This window comes from Tarenaya hassleriana, unplaced genomic scaffold (assembly GCF_000463585.1).
Source record: "Tarenaya hassleriana unplaced genomic scaffold, ASM46358v1 Cleome3, whole genome shotgun sequence".
Classification (NCBI taxonomy): Eukaryota; Viridiplantae; Streptophyta; class Magnoliopsida; order Brassicales; family Cleomaceae; genus Tarenaya; species Tarenaya hassleriana.
The window spans coordinates 2,708,449-2,730,714 of NW_010966177.1; the positions used below are offsets into that span (position 1 = coordinate 2,708,449).

At 38.4% G+C, this 22,266-nt stretch overlaps 4 protein-coding genes across 8 annotated transcripts; 3 read left to right on the forward strand and 1 right to left on the reverse strand.

Moving 5' to 3' along the window:
* The first annotated feature begins 49 nt into the window (after positions 1-49).
* LOC104818956 (disease resistance protein RPM1) lies at positions 50-3,533 on the forward strand. 5 transcript variants are annotated; one of them, XR_772740.1, is made up of 4 exons: positions 50-2,753; positions 2,844-2,902; positions 2,995-3,122; positions 3,224-3,533. XR_772740.1 is itself a non-coding variant. In XM_010548773.1 (3 exons), the coding sequence occupies exons 1-2, from the start codon at positions 384-386 to the stop codon at positions 3,114-3,116; spliced, it is 2,643 nt and encodes an 880-aa protein (XP_010547075.1). In that variant the 5' UTR covers positions 50-383; the 3' UTR covers positions 3,117-3,122; positions 3,224-3,533. The 5 variants fall into 5 exon arrangements, 3 of the variants coding, with proteins under 3 accessions (XP_010547075.1, XP_010547076.1, XP_010547073.1); XR_772739.1 differs by having other exon boundaries at positions 50-2,902; XM_010548773.1 differs by having other exon boundaries at positions 2,844-3,122.
* LOC104818955 (cytochrome b561 and DOMON domain-containing protein At3g59070-like) lies at positions 3,221-7,077 on the forward strand. Its single transcript, XM_010548769.1, has 3 exons — positions 3,221-3,305; positions 5,037-5,693; positions 6,200-7,077. Exons 2-3 carry the CDS (start codon positions 5,076-5,078, stop codon positions 6,752-6,754), a joined length of 1,173 nt encoding a protein of 390 aa, XP_010547071.1. The 5' UTR covers positions 3,221-3,305; positions 5,037-5,075; the 3' UTR covers positions 6,755-7,077.
* Positions 6,943-14,027, reverse strand: LOC104818954 (protein transport protein Sec24-like At3g07100). The gene is made up of 16 exons (XM_010548768.2): positions 13,916-14,027; positions 13,807-13,815; positions 13,526-13,717; positions 11,477-12,647; positions 11,174-11,315; positions 10,501-10,691; positions 10,135-10,242; positions 9,849-10,052; positions 9,478-9,709; positions 9,148-9,297; positions 8,882-9,038; positions 8,624-8,751; positions 8,221-8,543; positions 7,934-8,125; positions 7,333-7,583; positions 6,943-7,245 (listed from the first exon to the last, which is right to left on the reverse strand). Exons 4-15 carry the CDS (start codon positions 12,590-12,592, stop codon positions 7,347-7,349), a joined length of 3,180 nt encoding a protein of 1,059 aa, XP_010547070.1. The 5' UTR covers positions 12,593-12,647; positions 13,526-13,717; positions 13,807-13,815; positions 13,916-14,027; the 3' UTR covers positions 6,943-7,245; positions 7,333-7,346.
* Positions 14,028-18,346: 4,319 nt separating this feature from the next.
* On the forward strand, positions 18,347-21,071 carry LOC104818958 (cyclin-dependent kinase inhibitor 3). The gene is made up of 3 exons (XM_010548777.2): positions 18,347-19,015; positions 20,474-20,671; positions 20,755-21,071. The coding sequence occupies exons 1-3, from the start codon at positions 18,468-18,470 to the stop codon at positions 20,822-20,824; spliced, it is 816 nt and encodes a 271-aa protein (XP_010547079.1). The 5' UTR covers positions 18,347-18,467; the 3' UTR covers positions 20,825-21,071.
* Positions 21,072-22,266: the final 1,195 nt, after the last annotated feature.

Genomic DNA, 22,266 nt, shown 5'->3' on the forward strand with positions numbered 1-22,266 from the left:
CTATAAGCCTCACTGTCACAGACTCACAAACAAAGCAGCGGCAGATACGAAGATTCTTCCATAATTTCTGACATTTTGTTCCAAATTTTTTTAGGGGTTTATCTCAATGTTGGATATCTTCCTTAATTAATCTCGTTTTAAATTTAATCTTTGGATCTTAAGGATATAATATACACACAGATGATTGTCGGATTTGTCGGCTGGTACTTGTGGGACGAAGTTTCAGAGAAATCCAACTTGCCCAAGTTGAAAAGTGTGAAAGCAGCAAAGACAGTGGTTGACCCAAAAAAAAAGACCAGGCCAAAGAGTTGACTTGGCATGTTAGATTCAGATCGAATCTCAGAGTTGTCTTTTCCTGCTTTCTTTCAGGTCTGGAGAACAAGATGACTTCGGCTGCTGTTGATTTCGGGGTCGGACGGATCTTAAGCATATTGGAAAGCGAAGCCTTGTTGTTGACCGGAATCCATGGCGAGGTCGAGAAGACGAGGAAGGGGTTGATGATCATGAACTCCTTCCTTGAGGACACAACCAAACATGGAGGAACCACAACACAGGTCTTCCAAACATTTGTCTCCAACACTAGAGACTTAGCCAACCAAATCGAAGACATCATCGACGAGTTCACCTATCTCATCAATGGCTACCACTCCCTCTCCATGCTTCAACGAGCTTTCCGCCTCCCAATGTATATATGGACGAAGCGCTCCATTGCAAGTAAGCTCGAAACAGTGAATGCCACAATTCAGGCCTTATCCGATACCATGAAGAGGTATTCTTCTTCAAATACGGCGTTACCTGTTGTTGGTGGTGATGACAGAACAAAACGGGTGAGGAACATAGGCGAGTCGTCTCTTTTCATAGGTGATGACAGTTTGGTGGGTATAGATGCAGCCAAAGGGAAGCTAATAGGGTGGCTTCTGAACTCGGAGCTTCAGAGGACTGTGGTCTCAGTGGTTGGTATGGGTGGCTCGGGAAAAACGACTCTTGCTGCTAATATCTTCAAGTCCCAGATGGTTCAGACCCATTTCGATTCTAGCGCTTGGGTCACTATATCTCAGTCCTATGTGATTGAAGATGTCTTCAGGTCCATGATCAAAGAATTCTACAAGGAAGCAGAAACTCAAGTTCCAGGTGAACTCTACTCCATGAGCTATAGAGAATTGGTGGAAAAGCTCGTAAACCATCTGCATTCCAAGAGGTATATCGTTGTGCTCGATGACGTGTGGAGCACAAGTTTATGGACAGAGATAAGAGTGGCCCTTCCGGATGGTATTTGCGGAAGCCGTGTGATGATCACTACTCGTGACGAAACAGTGGCTTCGTTCTCCTTTGGGATCGGGAGCCAAACCCACAAGATTGAACCCCTTAATGAAGAAGAAGCTTGGAAGCTTTTCTGCAACAAAGCATTCTCGGGAAACCTTGAATGTTGCAGAACGCAGAATATAGAACAGATCGCGAGAAACCTAGTCGAGAGGTGTCAAGGCTTGCCGTTAGCTATTGTGGCTTTGGGTAGTATGATGTCGACAAAGAAGTTGAAAACAGAATGGAAGAAAGTTTACGATACCTTGAACTGGGAATTGAACAACCACCCGGAGTTAAAGGTTGTTCAGAGTATTTTGTTGCTCAGTTTCAAAGATCTATCGTACCCACTTAAACACTGCTTCTTGTACTGTTGTCTTTTCCCTGAAAACTACCGAATCAGACGGAAGAGACTCGTTAGGATGTGGATGGCACAAGGGTTTGTCGAACGTATCAAAGGAGCAAAACCCGAGGAAGTGGGGGATAGTTACATTATGGAGCTTGTGTACAGAAATATGCTCCAAGCCGTCTTGACGAACCATTTGGGACGGCCCAAGGCACTTAAGATGCACGACGTGATACGGGAGATTGCCTTACCGATCTCCAAAGCCGAGATGTTTTGTGATGTGTGTGATGACGAGGCAGAAGCAATTGAAAACGTCAAAACTCGCCATTTATGCATTCGGGGACATATGACATCGGGCAGGAAAGGTATGAACCTCAGCTCTCTCTTGGTGTTCTCTGCTACTAATCCGGAAATTGCTCTACCGCCTCGCATGAAGCTTTTGAGAGCTTTAGACCTTCAAGACTGCACTGTCAACAAACTGCCAGATTCTCTGGTGAAATTATTCAACCTCAAGTACCTGAATTTGATGAGAACACAGGTAAAGGAACTCCCGAAAGCGTTCCATAAACTCCTTAACTTGGAAACCCTAAACACTAAGCACTCCAAGATTGCGGAACTTCCTCTCGGGGTGTCAAAGTTGCAAAAGTTACGCCATTTGATTACTTTCCGCCATAACGACGGGCACGATTCTGACTGGAACTATGTTTTAGGCACTGGTGTTCCCTCTGATATTTGGAAACTAAAGAACTTGCAGGTCATGGACTGCATCAACGCAAAAACTGAGCTTATCAAGAAACTCGGTAACATGACACAACTCACAAGGATCAGTCTTGCCAAGGTTAGGAAAGATCATGGAAATGATTTATGCAATTCTCTCAACAGGATCACGGGTCTACGGTTCTTATCTTTGACTTCGATTGACGAGGAAGAGACATTAAAGATAGATACATTGTCGTCAACTACAAACATCGAGAAGCTCTTCCTAGCTGGGAAACTAGAGAAATTGCCTAGCTGGTTTACAACTCTTCACAGTCTTTCGTATCTCGGCCTGCGTTGGTCTGGACTAGATGAAGACGCAATCCGTTGTATCAAAGGGCTTCCCAATTTGGTATGGCTTTCTTTTTACAATGCATACCGAGGAAATAAGCTTTGCTTCTCAGGAGGGTTTCAAAATCTGAAAGTATTGGAGGTTGTTCAGATGCCGCGGTTGGGAGAAATCATTATATGTGACGGGTCGATGCCCGATCTCCAGAAACTGTATGTAATTGCTTGCAGAGGGATGAAATCGGTACCCAACGGGATTGAAAGTCTTGTCAAACTTCAAGAACTGCATTTGATTCATGTTTCAGATCAACTAGTGGACAGCATCTGTGGGGAGAAGAGCATAGACCGATCAAAGGTTGAACACATTCCTACCATCAAACACTATTTCAGAACAGGAAACGGTTCTTACTATGAAAGCCTCTCCTGATTTCATGTAAGTTTTCGTGTTTCTGGTTTAGAGAATCGTTCTTGTATTTGCTTACCATGAGATTGTGTAGATTAAGCTGATTGCTCATACTGATCTGCACTTGCCAGACTTAGGAACCACGACGAACGAGAAGGTTACAGTAAAAGAGTTTCGCTCTCGGCTTGATATCTAGGTGACGTGCCCCTCAAGGTACGCTTGATATCTAGGTGACGTGCCGCTCAATAAAAGAGTTTAATAGGTTGGGCTTGACCCACAAACCCATAGTACCCCAATTAAACCCATTTACTTTACTTAGTTAACCAAATATATAAACGAAACTCTTTGGTGCCATATGTCTTAACAAAATTAAATTATAAATCCTGATATATCAAATTCTGAATTCCAACAATTCAGATTTGAAATTCGATTTGAAATTTATTTTCGATACATACCTCATATTTCAAATTTATTTTTTATTATCCGTTTGTGATTTTCATTTGGTATCAAAATTCTAAATTTAACATTGAAATGGTATTCTTATTCAATCCGAAAATTCAAATCATTCTAGTTCAAAATTATATTTTTGTCTGATGTTTTATGATACATACATGATTTATACAAATACGTCAGATTATCTTATTTAGTTTTTTTTACGATCGAAAACAATTCATATATTTTTTCATATCACTAAAAAAGTTTAGTGTTTTTTTTAAATCGCAGAAAAATTCATGTATTTTTTGGATTATTAAAAAGTTATGTGTTTTTTAGATTCATTTAAAAAGTTTAATGTTTATTTGACAAAAAATAAAGTTCAGTATTTTTTATCAAAATTGAAAAGTTCAGCATTTTTTATGAAATTTTTTCTAAATATATTTGCAATTCAAATGCCAAAATCTACCGAATTTTTTGTTTTTAGTTTTGAATGAAAATGACTTTTATTTTGGGTTTTTGTTATAGTTTTTGAATTTTGGTTTTTACTTTTTAAATTTTAGATTTTATAATATTTGAAAACTAAAAAAAGTTTTCCATCAAAATGACTTTCTAAATTTTTAGAAAAATTAATTTTGTAAAAACTTGAATGATACTTTTTTTTGGTTTTTAGATTCTAAAACTCTCAAAACTACCAACAATTCAAGGCCTTTGTTTTTCACGATTTTACTTTTCCGTATTTCAATTATTTTCTTAGAATAAATTTTCCCATCATACTTGACCGATTTTTTTATATTTTAATTCTTTTATCTAAATTTAAGAATGAGATATTTTTATAATTTTTATAAATTATTTTTTTGTCTGTCGCAAAGTTTGTTTTCAATATTCTGTTTCTGTTTTATATGATTTTGTACAAGTTTGTTTTCGATGAATGCGTGTTGAATATAAAAGTTTCCTTTTCGTGGGTCTAGATATATATATTTTTCAACTGTTTTAATTTCTTATTTTTTTAATGACATTTATCTCAACTTTAAAAAGCCACCTGTCATGTGCCCTGATGATAACTGCAAGAAATATCAAGTTTCATCAAATTATTTTTTAGTGCCTCCTTTTACCTTGGGTAATTTCCATTTTATAAGATATTTGTTTCCATTTTCTGAAATATTTAAATTGGATTTTATTCTACATTATACTGGTTTTGTTTTTCTCACATGGAATTGAAAATCCCAAGTAATAGTGGAAGATGACGTGACTGGAATTACGAGCTCCATAGATAAGGAAAGTAGAAAGAATTAAGGAAATTGAGATTAAGAAATTCAAATATGATTCGTAACAAATCTCATAAATCTTAAAAAAAACACGCGTAATTATGAGATAATCCCAAGCAGATCAGGAGATGGGCTTTGCAATCTCTATCCCTATATATATATATACATGCATAAACCACGCAGAGGGTGTTCCCCTTGCAAACATCATCTGCCATCTTCATCACTTCTCTTCTTCCGTTCCCAGTTCTCTGAATCGATCATCATCATCAATCAGCCAATCGCCATGTCCATGATCTCCTGGAAACTCCTCTTCGCGGTTTCGTGCCTCCTGTCTCTCCTGAGGTTTTGTTCGGCGGTCCAAACGTGCGAATCACGCGTCTTCTCCGGCGGCAGAACCTTCCGTACATGCAGCGATCTTCCTGTCCTGGATTCCTTCATTCACTTCAGTTATGTCCAGGAGACAGGCCTTCTCGATGTGGCCTACAGACATGCGAAGATGGAGCCGTCGAGCTGGGTGTCATGGGCCATCAACCCTCGAGGCCATGGCATGTCGGGCGCTCAGTCGCTCGTCGCTTACAGAAACTCAACCACCGGACTGATGCGTGCTTATACCTCTCCCATCACCTCCTATTCCACCATCCTTCAAGAAGGGCCTCTCAGTTTCAACGTCAACAACATCTCCGCCGAGTATTCTTCTGACAACGAGATGACGATATTCGCCACTCTTGTTCTGCCTCCCAACACAACGGTGGTCAACCATCTCTGGCAAGACGGTCCTGTCCTGGAAGGAGGGAGACTTGGGATGCACGCAATGGGAGGAGATCATCTCAAATCCATGGGGACTTTGGACCTTCTGTCAGGCAGAGCCGTCGCCTCAAAGGGAGGAGGTCCCAGCACGTACATGTCGCGTCATGCAGCGATCTTCCTGTCCTGGATTCCTTCATTCACTTCAGTTATGTCCAGGAGACAGGCCTTCTCGATGTGGCCTACAGACATGCGAAGATGGAGCCGTCGAGCTGGGTGTCATGGGCCATCAACCCTCGAGGCCATGGCATGTCGGGCGCTCAGTCGCTCGTCGCTTACAGAAACTCAACCACCGGACTGATGCGTGCTTATACCTCTCCCATCACCTCCTATTCCACCATCCTTCAAGAAGGGCCTCTCAGTTTCAACGTCAACAACATCTCCGCCGAGTATTCTTCTGACAACGAGATGACGATATTCGCCACTCTTGTTCTGCCTCCCAACACAACGGTGGTCAACCATCTCTGGCAAGACGGTCCTGTCCTGGAAGGAGGGAGACTTGGGATGCACGCAATGGGAGGAGATCATCTCAAATCCATGGGGACTTTGGACCTTCTGTCAGGCAGAGCCGTCGCCTCAAAGGGAGGAGGTCCCAGCACGTACATGTCGCGTGTGAAGAACGCCCACGGCATCATCAACACAGTGAGCTGGGGATTTCTCATGCCTTTGGGTGGATTGGCGGCCAGATACATGAAGGCTTACGACACGTTAGATCCGATGTGGTTCTACACTCACGTCATCTGTCAATCCCTCGGTTACTTCATCGGCCTTTCCGGTGGGCTTGGAACCGCAATCATCATGTGGAGATCCACCGGATTTAGGTTCGGTCTGCATTCCATCATAGGAGTGGTGCTATTCATACTAGGGTTCTTGCAGATTCTTGCGCTGAAAGCAAGACCGGACAAGGATCACAAGTACAGAAGATACTGGAACTGGTACCACCACACGGTCGGATACGTCGTCATAGGGCTCAGCATCTACAACATCTACAAAGGTCTGGCTATCTTGCAACCGGCGAACACGTGGAAGATCGTCTACACGGTCGCGATAGGGTTCGTGGGGGTGGTAGCGATCGTGATGGAGATTGTGCAGTTCAAGAAGCAATGGGGCTGGATCTTCTGCCGAGGATCTAATGGAAAAGAAGCTGATGGAGTCTAATGAGAAGAATGCTTTTCCAAAGTTGTTCTGTCTCCTTTGGTAGACTTCGGATCTTTTTTGAAGTTTAATCTTTTGTATTTAGTCGTTGAAGATATTCGTGGCGATGGATATTTTGTTAAACTGTTGTTTTATGAATTAAAAATTATGTTTCTGATTAGATAATATTCTTCACCATAACCTCAAGAACATAAAACGAATCTGAATCTAAGTTTGGACAAAAACAAAAAGCTGGAAGATATGAGAGTTTGGTGGGCAGACACATTTAAAATTCTGTGAAGACAGAACAGAGAACCCTAATCCTGATCCCCAAACAAAAAAAAAAACACAGAATCGCCACAATGAATCGTCAAGCGTAATAAAAATCTGTACTTGCAACGACCCAAGAACAAGACGTAGAGCTCAAGGTAGGGTTTTTCTTCAGTGGTCGTATTTTGCTTACAAGGGTCCCCTTTTTGCCCGAACGCAATGCACATATACTCATGACGGAGTTCCTGGTCATGGAAACAGAGCCTCGTATAGATAAAACATAAAGCGTAGAATGAGATTTGGCTATGAACGAGGATGGAAGATAGGTTTACCTGTAAAAGCTAATTCAGGAATTCTGTTGGACATGGCGGTGAAGTTGCATGATCCAGTCGACGTAACCAGTGGAACCGCCCATCGGATCCTCGATGAGATTTCTGAGGAGAAGGAACCCTTCTCGGGGTTGCTCTCCTTGTCTCACCAGATGGCACATTTGATGATACGAAGGGTCGCTTTCCCTCATCTTCTTGATCAACCTCATTAGCTTCTTCGACATTCCGTTCTCTTGCTCTTGCAGGTTCATCACCTACCAACACCCCGGGATTCACAACACAAAACCCATCACGATTCAGAATCGTTAATAACAATGAAAAAACATACAACGAAAAAGGTTTATGATCCATATAAATAACCAGGAGTGAGAGCTGATTCATTTATTCGCATCAGCCATAAACATCATATGAAGTCAGGGCCATGACCATCTTGCCCATTATTGTAAACATGTGATGATTCTCTTCCTACCATATTCCATCCCCACAAACCCACTATCAGAATCACTTCACTAGTTCACTTCAGGGTTTATTGCCAATGTTTATGCAAACCAACAACACATGTGACATGCACAAAGTAGAGATGCCACGGATATAAAACACATACCCTCGACAGCTCTGCTGCAAAGTCGGCCCCAAGAAGATTTTTGGAGACGTCAGGCGAAAGCATTCTACCAAACCATAAGACGAAGCGGAAACCATCATCATAAATGTAAAGGCCCCTCGAATCCAAACTCTCTGCAGCGAGAGGTAACCTCTTCTTCAATACATCCTCAACGTCATCTTGGCCAACAGATGGCTGCAAAATCGAAACAAGATAAAAGAGTAAAATTTCATATTCATTAAGACCCTCTGAAGAAATCTTTGACAATGTACACTCAGAAAGTAACAAACCTTTAAGAGCCACTCATCAACCCGGAATAAATTAGGATACAAAAGCTTCAGTAACTTTTTAACTGGCAGCGCCATCATAGTGAAGCCTGCCGCACTGCGCTCATCAAGAGAGGCGTCGACTTGCGCAGCTTGGAGAGGAGTTGACTTGCAAAGCGCCATAGCATACAAAGGCAAGAATTTCAAGGATTCAGGATATATTAATCTAGACCCCAATCGATGCTGCACTGCATGAAGATTACGATATTCTCTGAGGGCTTTAACAACCCTCTGTTGCACCGCATTCCGTGCATCGTCCAGTTTTGAGGATAACGTTTTCTCGATTGCTGAAAGGGCCACTCTAATTATTAGTTATTCGAGAGGTGATATATGATGCTTACTAGAAAAATACTTCCCCTTATCATACCTAATCTAGTAAACACAGAGACAATGGAGCCAGTGTCTGCTTGTCGATACATCTCTCCAAGATCAGCCACCACCGGTGCAGCAGCTGTGTGTACTCTGATGCGCCTCTCTCCACAAGATGCCGTATATCTTAGTTCTGTTAAAGAAATCTTAAAGGCGACTTGGAAATGAATTCATGATTCAAAAATAAACATAATCTCAAAGTAGAACATAAGCATGGTTTTCTGTTTTCAAAAATAAATTCATGATTCAAGGATACAGCAACGCGACTTGGAAATAGACAGTCTGAGTTGTCAGCAATGTCTCTTCGAGAGATAGCTGCATTGCATATGCTTTGTCGCAATCAACAGCAGGAAGGGCAAGGAGATCAGTAGACCTTAGCATGAAGTTCCCGTGGTAAGTTGTGAATCGGATCCCTGCCAAAAAAAATGATAGAAGTTAACAAGTACCATGTTGCTTAACAGTGATTTTATCACTCTATGAGTAGGCCGCAGTAACTAAATTTTTTTTAATGGAAAATCAAACCTTTTCCACATCTTATACGCATAACTGCCTCCCAGGCAGTTTCCCTCGTAAGGTCTCTGGCCAACTCATGTCGCAACTTATCTCCATGTACTGATGATTGGAAACCTGGATAATAATACACCTGACCTCCAGTGTATTTCGCCAGGGTCCCTACACAAATTGATGCATACACAAAATTGTCAACTATTACATATCTTGTCCAATTGCATAATACAGAATATAGAACAACAATAATCTAACATAAGAGCAACATCAACTACAAGCAAAGTGTTTCCGGAACTACTGCACTATCAACACCAACCATGAGCATAATAATGTTCACATAGATACCTAAGGAGGCAATATCAGTGTACTTATCACTGAACGCGTAGACATTCACTCCAATCTGGAATTTAGTACAATCAGCAGCCATTTGCTTATAGAAGGGATCTTCTGGTATTCTTAAAGAATACTCCTTGTCTGTTCCATAAACACGAGGATCATCTCCTCGTAGCTTCAAACGTCCAACACCGAGAGAAGGCAATGTGTTCTGGAATATTAGCAATTTCCCCCCAAGTTGGTTCTGAAGGACACAGACATAACAAAGTCAACATCTGTATGAGCTTGACTAAGAGCAATGAAGATTTCAGAATGCAGCAACCGACACATAACATCAAAATCTATCGCGTGATTTTAGCTCAAAATGGAAAACAGAGACGCACCATAACCATAAATGCTGCTTTGAGGGCAGGACCAAAAGCTGATTCCATGTTAACATTATCCTGGAACATCACCGGCAGACTATCCAAAAAGGCTTCCACCACACTTTTTGATTCAGATAGATTGACAAGGAGATCATCCGGTAATGGGACAAATATATCATCTAGATCAGAAACCACCATCATTTGAGGCTGGCTCAGAGAACACTGCATGGGCAAGGTTGCAAATTATGCAAAACAGAAAATTTAGTATGTCAGAACAAAATCTCCATACACTCAAGTCCCTTACCTTCATGTTATAAAAGTGTATCGTACTGTCATAAGTAATAAATCCAATTTGAGTTCTGGGGTAACCAGGCAGCTTATCCAGACAAGACTTAATTGTTTCAGCCACAACCTGAGAAACAAAAAAAAACATAAATGCAAAATTCATTAGCAGCTAACGGAAAAGAATAACCTAGCTAGCTGAGAAAACAACAGCCCTAAACACCCATTATCAGCATCTTATCTCACAAAGAAGTATTAAGACGTCATCAGCATGGTTTGGTGTTTAAAAAGCAAATATATAGAACAACAAAAATGTACATATACAGAATGATAACCTAGTTTAAGAAATGTTATCAAGAGGTGACATATTAGAGGGCAAAGTGCTTACCTCAAGCATTCCACTTCTACTAGCCGAAATCGAAACGTCAATGAGGAAGAAGTATATTGGTGGCATTGGAGGCCGCACCATATATTCAGTTGGAGCTATAAACTCGACACTACCCGTTGTAAGCTCAGGCCGGTGATTCAAATCCATTCTTCCGCCAGAGCCATCCAAATGTGAAAAGTATTCACCCGGCACTAAACAATAAAATCGATGCAGGCATGGTCATCAAATTATCCCACATAAATAAAACATACACTTGAAATAACTATAACAAAGGGCATCAGGAACAAAGTAGCATCTGGTAATTAACAGGAAAAGAGAATATCACCATGAACAGAAACCACACAAAATCAAATGCCTAGATAGAATTAAAAGAGAACAGACAGCCAGGAAAACCAAACATGCATAATATAAACAAAAGTCTAGACAGCTTTCACCTGATGTATTCAAGAGTAAAAGGAACCTGATCGATGGTTCTTTCAAATTAAGGACGGTGAAGGAAAAACCTCACCAACCAACTTAAGCACGAAAGTCATACATACAGAAACGGGAGAAAAAAAACTCTACATATATAATAAAGAAAAGAAAGTACAACACCATTTAGAAGGCATGTTCAAACTGCAATGTGATGGCGTGCTTAAGTTTGCAGATAATACATTTAGCGTTATAAAATTACCGTCATTTAGCAATGCACAAATATTACAGCGCCACTTTCGTCCAGAATCAGTAAAAGTCACATAAGGATTCACATAGGTACGACATCTTCTGCAGCGGATGATGCCCATTGAACCAAAATCAAGAAGTGGTACCTCCTCCTCCTGAACAGATGAAAAAAAAATAATTTGATAACCATTAACAGGGAAAAAATTCCAAAATTTCTATAAGTAGACACAATACCATATACACCAATAGGAAGTCCTGAATTATCAAAAGATAAAAGGATTTCAAGAACTTTATTATTTGTCAGAAAAATACTAACCCCTACAGGAGTCTCTGCAAGCGGACAAACTACAGCTCCAAGAGTTAAATGCCACCTCGAAGCCAAAGATTGGGAATTTGGTATAGCATTGGTAGTAAGACGCAGATATCTAGAAGGGCAGTTCATGGGATACATTTCAGCAAACGAGATTGGTTCCACATCTCCGTCCAAAGGCCTGGGAAATGACTTGTGATCAAGCCCTGGCTCAAGGGATCCAGGAACCGATGCAAGAGACAGGGAGCTAAAATCTTCTACCAAGCCTTGAGCATTACTAATAGGGGGTGCATAACCAGGGTGTATGTTCTGTTGCGCAACTAGAGTTGGGGGCTGTGCAAAGCCTCCTTGATGTGGCGGATATGAGGACACGGTAGTTGGAGGTGCTAAAACAGTTCCCTGTGATGCAGGAGAAGGGAAGGTCGTTGGAGGAGCCGGCGGAACTGCATTGCTGAAACGGAAAGGGGCAGATGGCTGTATACTAGCACCACCAGAATAAGAACTGACCGAAGGAAAAGACTGCTGGAAACCAGGTCTAGGAGCAAAAGACTGCAAATCTGCAGCAGTTTGAGCAGGATTTGCACCAGGTGGCCCAGAAGTAATACTTTGTGGGGAAGATCCCATTGGTACAGGAGGCACTTGTTGCTGCGGATGAAAAGAAACAGGAGGCGGTGACATTTGACCGGGAAGAGCTTGAGTTGGCGGTCGACCAACTGGTGGAACTGGCGGAGGAATTTGGGTTGTCGGGAATGGAGGGGTTGGTACTCGCTGAAAAGGGCCAGCGACAGGCGGAGCATATGCTGTCGGGGGAGACGACATGGATGGTGGTGGTGGTCTGGTCACTGACATCTGGGATCCAAAAGGAGGCACCGAAGCCGGGGAAGGCATGATATTTGGAGCCGCAAATGGTGGGACAGGCCTCATTCCACCAATCTGTGGGCCCAAAGGAGGTCCAGAAGCTTGAGGCCTTATATTCTGGGGGATGGATGACGGAAATGGCGTAAAGCTAGTGGTCTCTGATCCACCACCAGGTCCACCTGATTGTTGTGGCATCACTGAAGGGGGAGCAGATGCAAATGGTGAAGCAGTAGGTCTTGGATAACCTGGGTTCTCTGTCCCCATTATTTTTTAGACCTTTAAGTTCGGTCAGTCACAGGCAAACCTTCATGACTTCAACCTGCCATTGAAAAATGTCTCAAGTAAACAGGTATTGAACGAAAGCAACAAGTATTTTTCTAAAGATTACAGTATTACTCAAGACTCGCTAAGAAACTAGTGGCGAAGCAGCAAGAGAATAAGTACAGAGTTTCAGGTAATTGTCCCAATTCATCTACTTTCAGTTTAGCTAAGGGTAGGTGCATCTCCGTAATTATTGTAGCTAACAAGATTTTTATACATAACACAACTGAGGAACAAAAAGAAAATCTGCAGCTGACATACCCAAGAATTACTCTTTGAAGAATTAGAACGTAAATCACATTGATAAAATGTTAAAATCATCTTCCAGGGACAGATGTTACTAATTTGGACTTGAAATTTAGTCGAAACCCCATTGCACACAAAATAAAATGGGGCAATGGAACCGAGGCTACAGCCTAATAGGAGAAGTATCAAATTCACTGTAGATTTGCACGACAAAAAGAAAAAGGTTTAACATCAGAGTCTAGTTCCTAGAATAAATCCTCAGTCATCAAAAAGCGTAAAAGACTAACAACAAAAACTATGATTTACTCAACCCACTTAAAAGTGAAAAAAACAAGCATAATGGATCCAGTGCCTACCGTACATTGGCATCAAACAATTCATAAAAAACCCAACAAATAATTCGAGCAATGGAACTACTAAGGAAAGGAACTCGAGAATTCAGCAAAGACGACAAGGAACCTATTGAAAAACAGCCACATACAGCTCAGAAAATGAAGCGATCCTTCGTAAATTGTAGAAAACGCCTCAAAATATCGGATCCAAAACTAAAATCACAAACAAAGACAACTAAATTTAGCAAGAGAAAAAAAACAGATCCAAGAGATTTGAGAAACCCATGCCGGATCTTACCCGAGTTAGAAAATCCAGAAGAAGAAGAGGAAGATACGCCTTCTTCGTGCTCTTCGCCTTATGTGTAAATGAACTCTTACCTGACTTTCGGTGACTTTCTGACACTGACAGGTCTAGCGATTGTGATTGATCGTGCTCAAGTTGTCTTCAGTGAAAATCTCCGCGCCCTCAGTTTCGCTATCGACCAAAAACCTGACATAACAGAGATTCGTCCCATATACGGAAACATACTTCAAAATGGAAATTCAGATAAAAGTCCACAGAATCTACGGAGCAAAAACCTGAAAGATCTGGAAAGCAAATTCATCAGAAACCAACAATAATCTATCTGGAACCAATTTCGACGGAATCCAATTGAGTGAGAAGGGAAAACAAGAAGGAGAAGAATACCTTCAGTGGGAGATAGATTGAAAATCAGGAACTAGGAAACCGATTCATCAGCGATGGGCGTCAGATCGTCCGACCTAAGAAGATTCGACAGAGTGGATGGTCATCGAGCGAGGTGATGTGAACGTGAATTTTTTTTTTTTTCTTAGCTGGGATTTGGGCTCGTCTCCTTTTAGCTGTTCGGCCCATATATTATTGGGCCTATATAAATGGGCCTTCATTGGGAATGGAGCTCGGCCCAACTCATTGGACAGTGAAATAACCAAAGGTTGATTGAGTAGGAGCACTCCTGACCAATTGCTTTTCAAAAGTATTTGTATTTAAATTTAAATAACAAATACTCCCACCGTTTCAAAATATTTGTAGTTTTAGATTATTTTTCATGTTTCAAAATATTTGTCATTCTACATTTTCAAGATATTTTTTTACAATAGTTTTCAATTTTATCCCTATTAAATTCCAATAAATTATTAATGATAACATTGTTTTAATCATTAAATAAGGGTATATGTGACTTTTTTTAAAAAAAACGTGAAATAACCTTACAATTATTTTGAAACGGAGGGAGTAATATTTTTCTTTATATATTAGTCATGCAAATCCATAAAGTTTTTATTAATTAATATTTACCACGTGTGCTTTTGCTTATTCACCTATTCGTTTTTTCACTTGAGCGAGTAGTACCAACTAACCGAGCATTTAATATTTTACGTTACTTTCATCCTAATTATTACATTTCCCCATAGATTTTATTTATTTTAATGTACTATATGTTTTTCGCATTATTTATGACGCTGATAATATTTTATTTATTGGCCTATCAGTCATTTTTTTTTCTTTATTTAGAGCCAAAAAACTGAAATATTAGTATTAGTTTTAGTAATTCAGAAAAAAGTAACTATAGTATAGGAATATCGAACGTATGAAACATTTGGTTTTGTTCGGTTTTCCATTCAATTTTACAATAGAATGCTGATGATGATGATGATGATGATGATGATGATGATGTAACTGACAATACAATATATTTGGTATTAGTTTATTAAAACGTGTTTAGTTGGGGATTAGTTGAAGGCGCGGGATTGTGTCGGGAAGGAAATAAAAAGGCGGGAGGACGCGAAGAGAGAGGGAGCTCAATATAGTTTAATGTTGGAGGTAGAGTCCGTGTGTGGAATCCATAGCCACGTCAGCGTCACTCATGATTGGTTCTCACTTTTTTTTTTCTTTTTTTTTGGCCACTCGTGCGGCCCTTCTATTCACTCACCACCACCACTACTACTAGGGGTGGGCACGGGTCGGATACCCGGGAAAATCGAGAGATTTGGATTCGGATCCGGGAGGCTCGGGTATTTAACTATGAGATTTGTATCCGGGATTTGGTATTTACGAGTATCCGGGGTACGGGTATCCGGAATAATAGTCGGGTACTCGCGGATATCCGGATCCGGATTTATTTAAGAAAAACAACAATATTCATATATAAAATTTTTAAAACATGAAGATATATTTATAAAAATTGATGAATTATGATAAAATATATAAGACAAAAGAGATAATAAGAGACAAATAATAATAAATTTAATTTTTTGAATTAATATTAAAAAAATATGAAATTATTTCATCTAAAATAATTGTATTTTATAAAAATGTTATATAAATATAAGATATAATTATTTATAATCATAATACGCGGGTACCCGCGGATATCCGGTTTTAAAAATTCTATTATCCGGATTTGGATCCGGATTCACGGGTATTGAAAAATAAGGATTTGGATTCGGATTTGAAAATTACGAGTACCCTAAAATCGGGTATCCGTGAGACGAGTATCCGACGGATACCCGATTTTCGGGTATTTGTGCCCAGCCCTAACTACTACCCATCATTTGTGTCTATTTAGAACATTATTATTTTATTTTTATATTTGTTCTTTTTTTCAGTTTAATACATGGGCTTTCTTTGTATATTTACAGCATTAAATTCACTTTTAAAATGGTATATAATTTAGTATTAAAAAAACTTCAATAGCTAATGCACTAAAAAAATATTTTTTATTATATCATTCTTTTAAAAAAAATTATATACATTTAATTTTTACAATAAATGCTTTCCTCTAAAACAGATTTTGTAAGAATTATTCATTTAAAAACATTTGTATTTGATTTCGTAGTATCTTTTTATTGGAGCTCTATCAATTAATGTTATATAAATAATAATTTCGTTATCCAGAACAAAATCCTACTAGTTCCTTTATTACGTGGGGGGTGGGGTGAAAGGAGGTTCAACTAAAGGTTATAACTTTTAATTTGAAATAAAACATGACATAATGATAATTTTTTATTTTATTTTATTTTAAATTATCGGGGTGGAGCCGAAGGAATCCAATGCGGTAGTCTGTCTAGTCGGTCCAACAACCTTTTTGATCGTTACGATAGTTAGAATTGGGAAACGCCCAAATCAACTTGACCGACTCAACCATGCACCAAAGTAAACGTCACATATTCATTTCTTGCATTTATTTCTCTTTTTATTACTATTTTATGAATGCTAGCGATGACGTCATCATCCCTATTCAGATTCCTTTATTCGAACGCATATTTATTAGAGATTCTCTCTCATTATGAGCCACACTCGACTCCATAATTAACTGTGCATAATCATATATATATATATATATATAGTCGAATAAATATAATTTTATCAAAACTTGGATAGTTTAATCCGTGAAAAAGAGACATTAAACATTTGTATCGGTTCGAATTCGAACCTTAAATTTAGAAAAAAAACGTATAATTCAAAACATATCATTGTCTTCCGATTCTGAAAATATTTTATTGATCCAATATAATCTATTATAAAAAAATATACTTTAGTTTTTAAAACGTATTTAGGAATAGAAAGAAAGAAGATCCGATATTTCTTAGAATATATAAAATCGGATACAACCCAATCAAATTCGTTATAAAAATACAATTTTTATAAAACTTAAATTATCTGCGCAAAATTTTGATAGTCTTAATTTACAAAAATAAAAAGATGCAAATCCAAAAATAATTTCAAAAATATTTTATAAAATAAAAGGGTAAATAACCATATATATATATATATATGGTATTGGCGGGAAAATCATGCAAACAAATCGGGGTTAACTATGTATCCCCATTTTCGGAAAATAATAGATTATAGAAAATCGGGGCAATTGCCATCGGAAATTGATGTCTTTTTTGGCGCTTTTATTTTTAATTTAATAAGTTAAAGCCATAAATTCGGGGGGAAAGTTGGAATTAAGGCCACATCAATAGTTCCAATCAATAAGTGTAAAAGGTTATACAAAAGCATACTTTAAAAAGAAATTTAAATTTTACTTTTTTATTATTAAATTATTTTTTATAGCATTCCGAGGAGATTAATTAAGTGTATTCCAACTTCTCTGAAAATTTCGCCGCGTATCTGAAAAATTGCCATCGCTAATTTCAATATATAAAATTCACATGGTAATTTTTTTTAATTAACATGAAAAAGAAGAATTAATCCAAATAAACATAGAATAAGGTGATATTGATGTTGATGATGATTAGTTTATAAAAATTTATATCAATCTAATTAAATATATTAATTAAAAAGTAAATGTATGTGATTATTATGTAGTATTAATTTAAAATCACTTTTTATACTTCATCCATATTAAAACTAAAATTGGAGTTATAAAGAAGCTATTAATAAAATTCTTATAATATTAAATGAGAACTTGGAATGAAGAAATAATAACAAATTATAAAAAAATATAAAATATAATTATTTTCAAGAAAATTTATTACTATGTTTAAAATGAGATTTATTTATTTATAAAATAAGTAATAAATAAATTAGAAATATAATAATAAAAATACATAAAACATCAATATACACGATAAAACTAGAATTTTACATTATAAAAAAACTAATAAAAATATTTTATTTTCTATCGAGCCAATAATTTATATCAATTTTTCTAAATTCATATTAACAAATATTATACTAAGATAATCAATTAAAAAATTTTAAAACATGTAGATACCCATTTTATTTTATTCAAAGAAATAAAGAGAAAATTCTTTTATGATATTTTTGGGTATATAAAATGTTTTAAATTAATTGTATCCAAATATTGATGATTTATCCTGAAATTCTATAACACACGACTTCAGGAGGCTAATTATATACCTTTGATACTTGCATTCATATCTATTAGTATAGGGTTAGAAAATCTTTATTTCTTAAATTGAATATATATATATATATATATATATATAAGGAAGCGATGGTGCAATGGACAAAGAATGCGCCCTAATATAAATAAATGCGGACAGTTTTGGGGAATATTAATGATGAATTTTTATTTGTTTGTTTTAAATATTTTTAAAGGTGACATTTTTCTCGCTTATTAACCCAACAAAACCCTAATTTTCTTATTTGTTTTCCTTCTCTTCCTTCTCCAAAATTTTCCCTCCCATTTTCTCTGCCTTCGAGCTTTGGCTCCTAGGACTTCAGAATCTGTCGGGATTGGTTATCGAAAATGGGAAAATACATGAAGAAATCAAAGATAACTGGAGACGTCGGAGTTATGGAGGTCTCTCAACCAACCTCCTTGGGTGTCCGTACAAGGGCCGCCAAAACCCTAGCTTTGCAGAGGCTTAACTCCTCCTCTGCCGCTGCCTCCGCCGCCGCCGTCTCGCCGGCGACCAGTCCAGATGGCTCGGCCATCGCAAATGGCCCCTCGTGCTATCTCCAGCTCCGTAGCCGTCGTCTCGAGAAACCGCAGTTGTTGGCCGAACCCAGGAAACAACAGCAGCTGCAGAGACACCAGGGGTCGGAAGTCGGGGGATTCAAAGAGTCCGGTTCGAGGTCTCGCGTAGGTTCGGTGAAATCACGCACGTTAGTGTCGGGGTCGGTTCCAGTAGGTCGAAGTTGCGATGGAGATGGATATGCTGGCAATTACGGTGGTGTTGCGGGTTATGAAGGTGATTCTGTGGACAATGGTTTGTCTGAGACTGAGGGCGGAAAGGAAGTTAATACAGAAGCTTCTTTCGGAGAGAACAACCCGGATTTTGAAGTCAGAGACAGGTTCGAATTTCCGTGCCCTAGTTCATTCTTTTCAATTTCAAAATCGATGTCGGCGAGTTTTTTCTCATTGGGTTTGTTTTTCTCTGTCCGAGAGTATGATTTTTCTCCTTCTTTGACCTCATGCATGTTCTTTCTCTCTCTTGATTGAAATATCAGATGCTTGAAACCATGATTTATTTTCATGCTGCTTTCTTTAATCTCTGATTTCTTGTCCCGACGGCCATCACGGTTGTGTAGGTTTCACTTGGTTCTACATCTGAAGTCTATGGCTTCAAATATGCGATCTTGTTTTGTCCAATAAAACTATTAGTCTGCATCTATTACAACGATAATTGAAAGCTCGTGGTCTTAAAGCTTAACCTGGGTTGTGAGATAAATGCATTGGATTTACCTAAGATCTTTTTTTGTTTATTCATACGAGTTTATGTTTCTTGTTATGGAAAAAAAAACTCTGTAGAAGAAAAGATTTGGTGAAAAGAGAACAATAAAAAAACTTTTTTTTTTCAGTTTCCCTTATTTTGTTTGGTGTCTTTGTTGAAGTTTCGCTTTCTTCTGATGTACTGAGGTTGTAATTATTGTTCATCATCCGACTCCATGGGAGTCTCTTTTGGTGGTAGATATTTCAGAGTCATTGGTCTCTGCTACATGTGTACCTCTCTGCAGAGGATATTAATGTCCCAAGCTATTTTTCTTTATAATTCATATATATATATATATGTATATAAAAGAATTAGCTTTCATTAACCTCTGACTACCTTGTTTTATCTCAGCTGCTGTTGTTTATGGGCTTCTTTTATATATAACTAATTACAACCATTGATATTTCTCCCTTTGCTTCTGAAGCATGATACATGGTTTGAAAAGATGCAGTGTTGGGTGCAACTATTCTCGTTTCCATTGGTAGTACGATGTGGTCTGTGGTGGGGAGAAAGAGGAATCGTTTTGAATTGTTTGCGTAGAGACTGTTGTCGTTTTATGCCCCGTATATGTGGAAGAGGTTTGTTGAAAAGGTCAGGAGCTTTTAATCAGGTAGAGGTCCATATGAAAAGTGACAAGAGAAGGAGGGGAAACCTTTTGACTATGGCGTACAAAGAAGCAGATAACTGTCTTTCCTCATAAGTGTAGTGCAAGTATCGTCATGTCTTGTTCATGGGTCCAAAGAGTTTAGCTGAATGGAACGTTTTGTGTTGGATACTCTGTTTTTGGGCAAGTGACTTTGTATGTGACAATTGATTTTGGTGTTTCCTGTTATGTGTTACATAACTTGTCCCATGGGACCAAACCAAAGCCTGTCTTTTTCCAGGGGTGAGCCTGTAATTACAATCTTTATCTCTTGGTTGTTCAAGTTTTATTTGTTTCCCTTTGAGTAGTTTGCTATGATATGTGATTTTGTGACCTTCTATATGTATATATAGAACTTGCAATTGATATTTAATCTGCTTTTTTTTTGTTCTTCAGGAGCACACGAGAGAGCACGCCTTGCAACATTGCTGGGGATCTCCACACCATTGTTGCCCCGGGCTCAAGCACGAGGCAGAGGGCTGCAATGGCCAGAAGAGACCGAGACAATTCACACAGAATCGTTCCGACCACTTGTGAATTGGAGGAGTTCTTTGTCTATGCAGAGCAGCAACAACAGAGACTATTCATGGAGAAGTAAACATCATTCTCTTTTGTTTTTTTTTCATATTCTGCATATTTAATCGTCTAAATTGTGTGATTCTCCCTAATTTCTTCAGGTACAACTTCGATGTCGTGAACGATCTGCCCCTCCCTGGGCGCTATGAATGGGTGCAAGTCTTTCCATGATCTTGAGAAGAAGCACAAAAGAGTCATCAATATCATCCATGGTTGGAAGAGGAAACTATGATTCAGGAATCTGGTGAATTTACAGACTAACCAAACACCAAAATCCTTAGGTAGGAGGAAAACTGAAGTAATGAATAATGTGGTTAGAGAGAAACGCTGGGGAGGTAGCTTAGGGATCTGAACCTCAACCATTGTACTAATCCCTTCAGGGTTTTATCTATATAATCTAATTGCTTATTTGGTGATCTGTTTCTGCCCTCTCTCTCTCTCCAGTGCAGTGACCTGGTCCCCTACATGCGTTTGTAGTGTGTGTATGTATATATATGTACATATGTGTGTGTATAATGGAGATGAAAATGAGTGAATGTGATGGTGATGTTTCTGGGCATGTTGAAGGTTGGGTTTTTCTGTCAGTAGGTGAAGAAGATTATGTGGTGTCTTTTTTGTTGGTAGCCACCAAAAATCCACAAGGCTCTCACCCTCAGTGTCCTTTGGTTAGGTGCGTCTTTCAAGTTGTGCATTGAAATCTTGTGTACTGTCAACTGTGCGTACATTCACAGAGGATATGTGTGCATGTGTGTGTTTTATGTATATGCGTATGTGTATGTATATGTGTGTGTATGTCAATATGTTCAACTTGTCTCTAGTCTTAAGATAATACAGGAATCTTATGAGTTGTCGGGGAAGGAGCGACAAATAAAATTTGTGTTTTCATGAATGTTGTGTCAAACGAGTAACAAGACCCAAACTGGGTAATTCAACCGATGAAATGGGGCGCAAAGCGTCTGTCCCCTCCCAAGTTCGAACCTCAGACTGGAAAAGAAACGCATAATTCAAATTACATGGCTAGCTCCCGACCCCAGGATTAGTCTGTGCCTCGACCCAGGAAACCCGTTTACAAAAAAAAAAAACAAGTAACAAGGGTTGGTTTTGTATGACCAACACAAAATCAAACTAACTCGAATGTCTTACAAATGGGTAAAGGATGAGGGTGAGTCAAAACTCTTTTTCAAATCATCTGACTTTTTTTTTATTTTAGTCGTATAGATATATAGTTTGATTAAATATCTATATAGTTGGATTAAATATCTAGTAAACTTTTGAATTATAAAAAAAAATATCAATAATTATATAAATTAAGGTCTATCCAAACCAAACGAAGATTGGGATAAATTCCATTATATATATATATTTTTTTTTTCTAATTTGAACCCGATAAAACCCACCTGATAAAACATCACTAGTAGTCGCCTTCTTCAATATTATTTTCTTAAAGGAGGAGACATGAATAATATGTGACCTTTTTTATAAAAAAAAAAAAAATCTCTGTTTTTTCTACATGTTACGAGATTTGGAACACGTGAAGTTGTGTCCATGAAAATACTCTCATCGTTCTCGTTCTCTTTTTGTTTTTCCATCTCTCTGTGAAACACAAGGATACG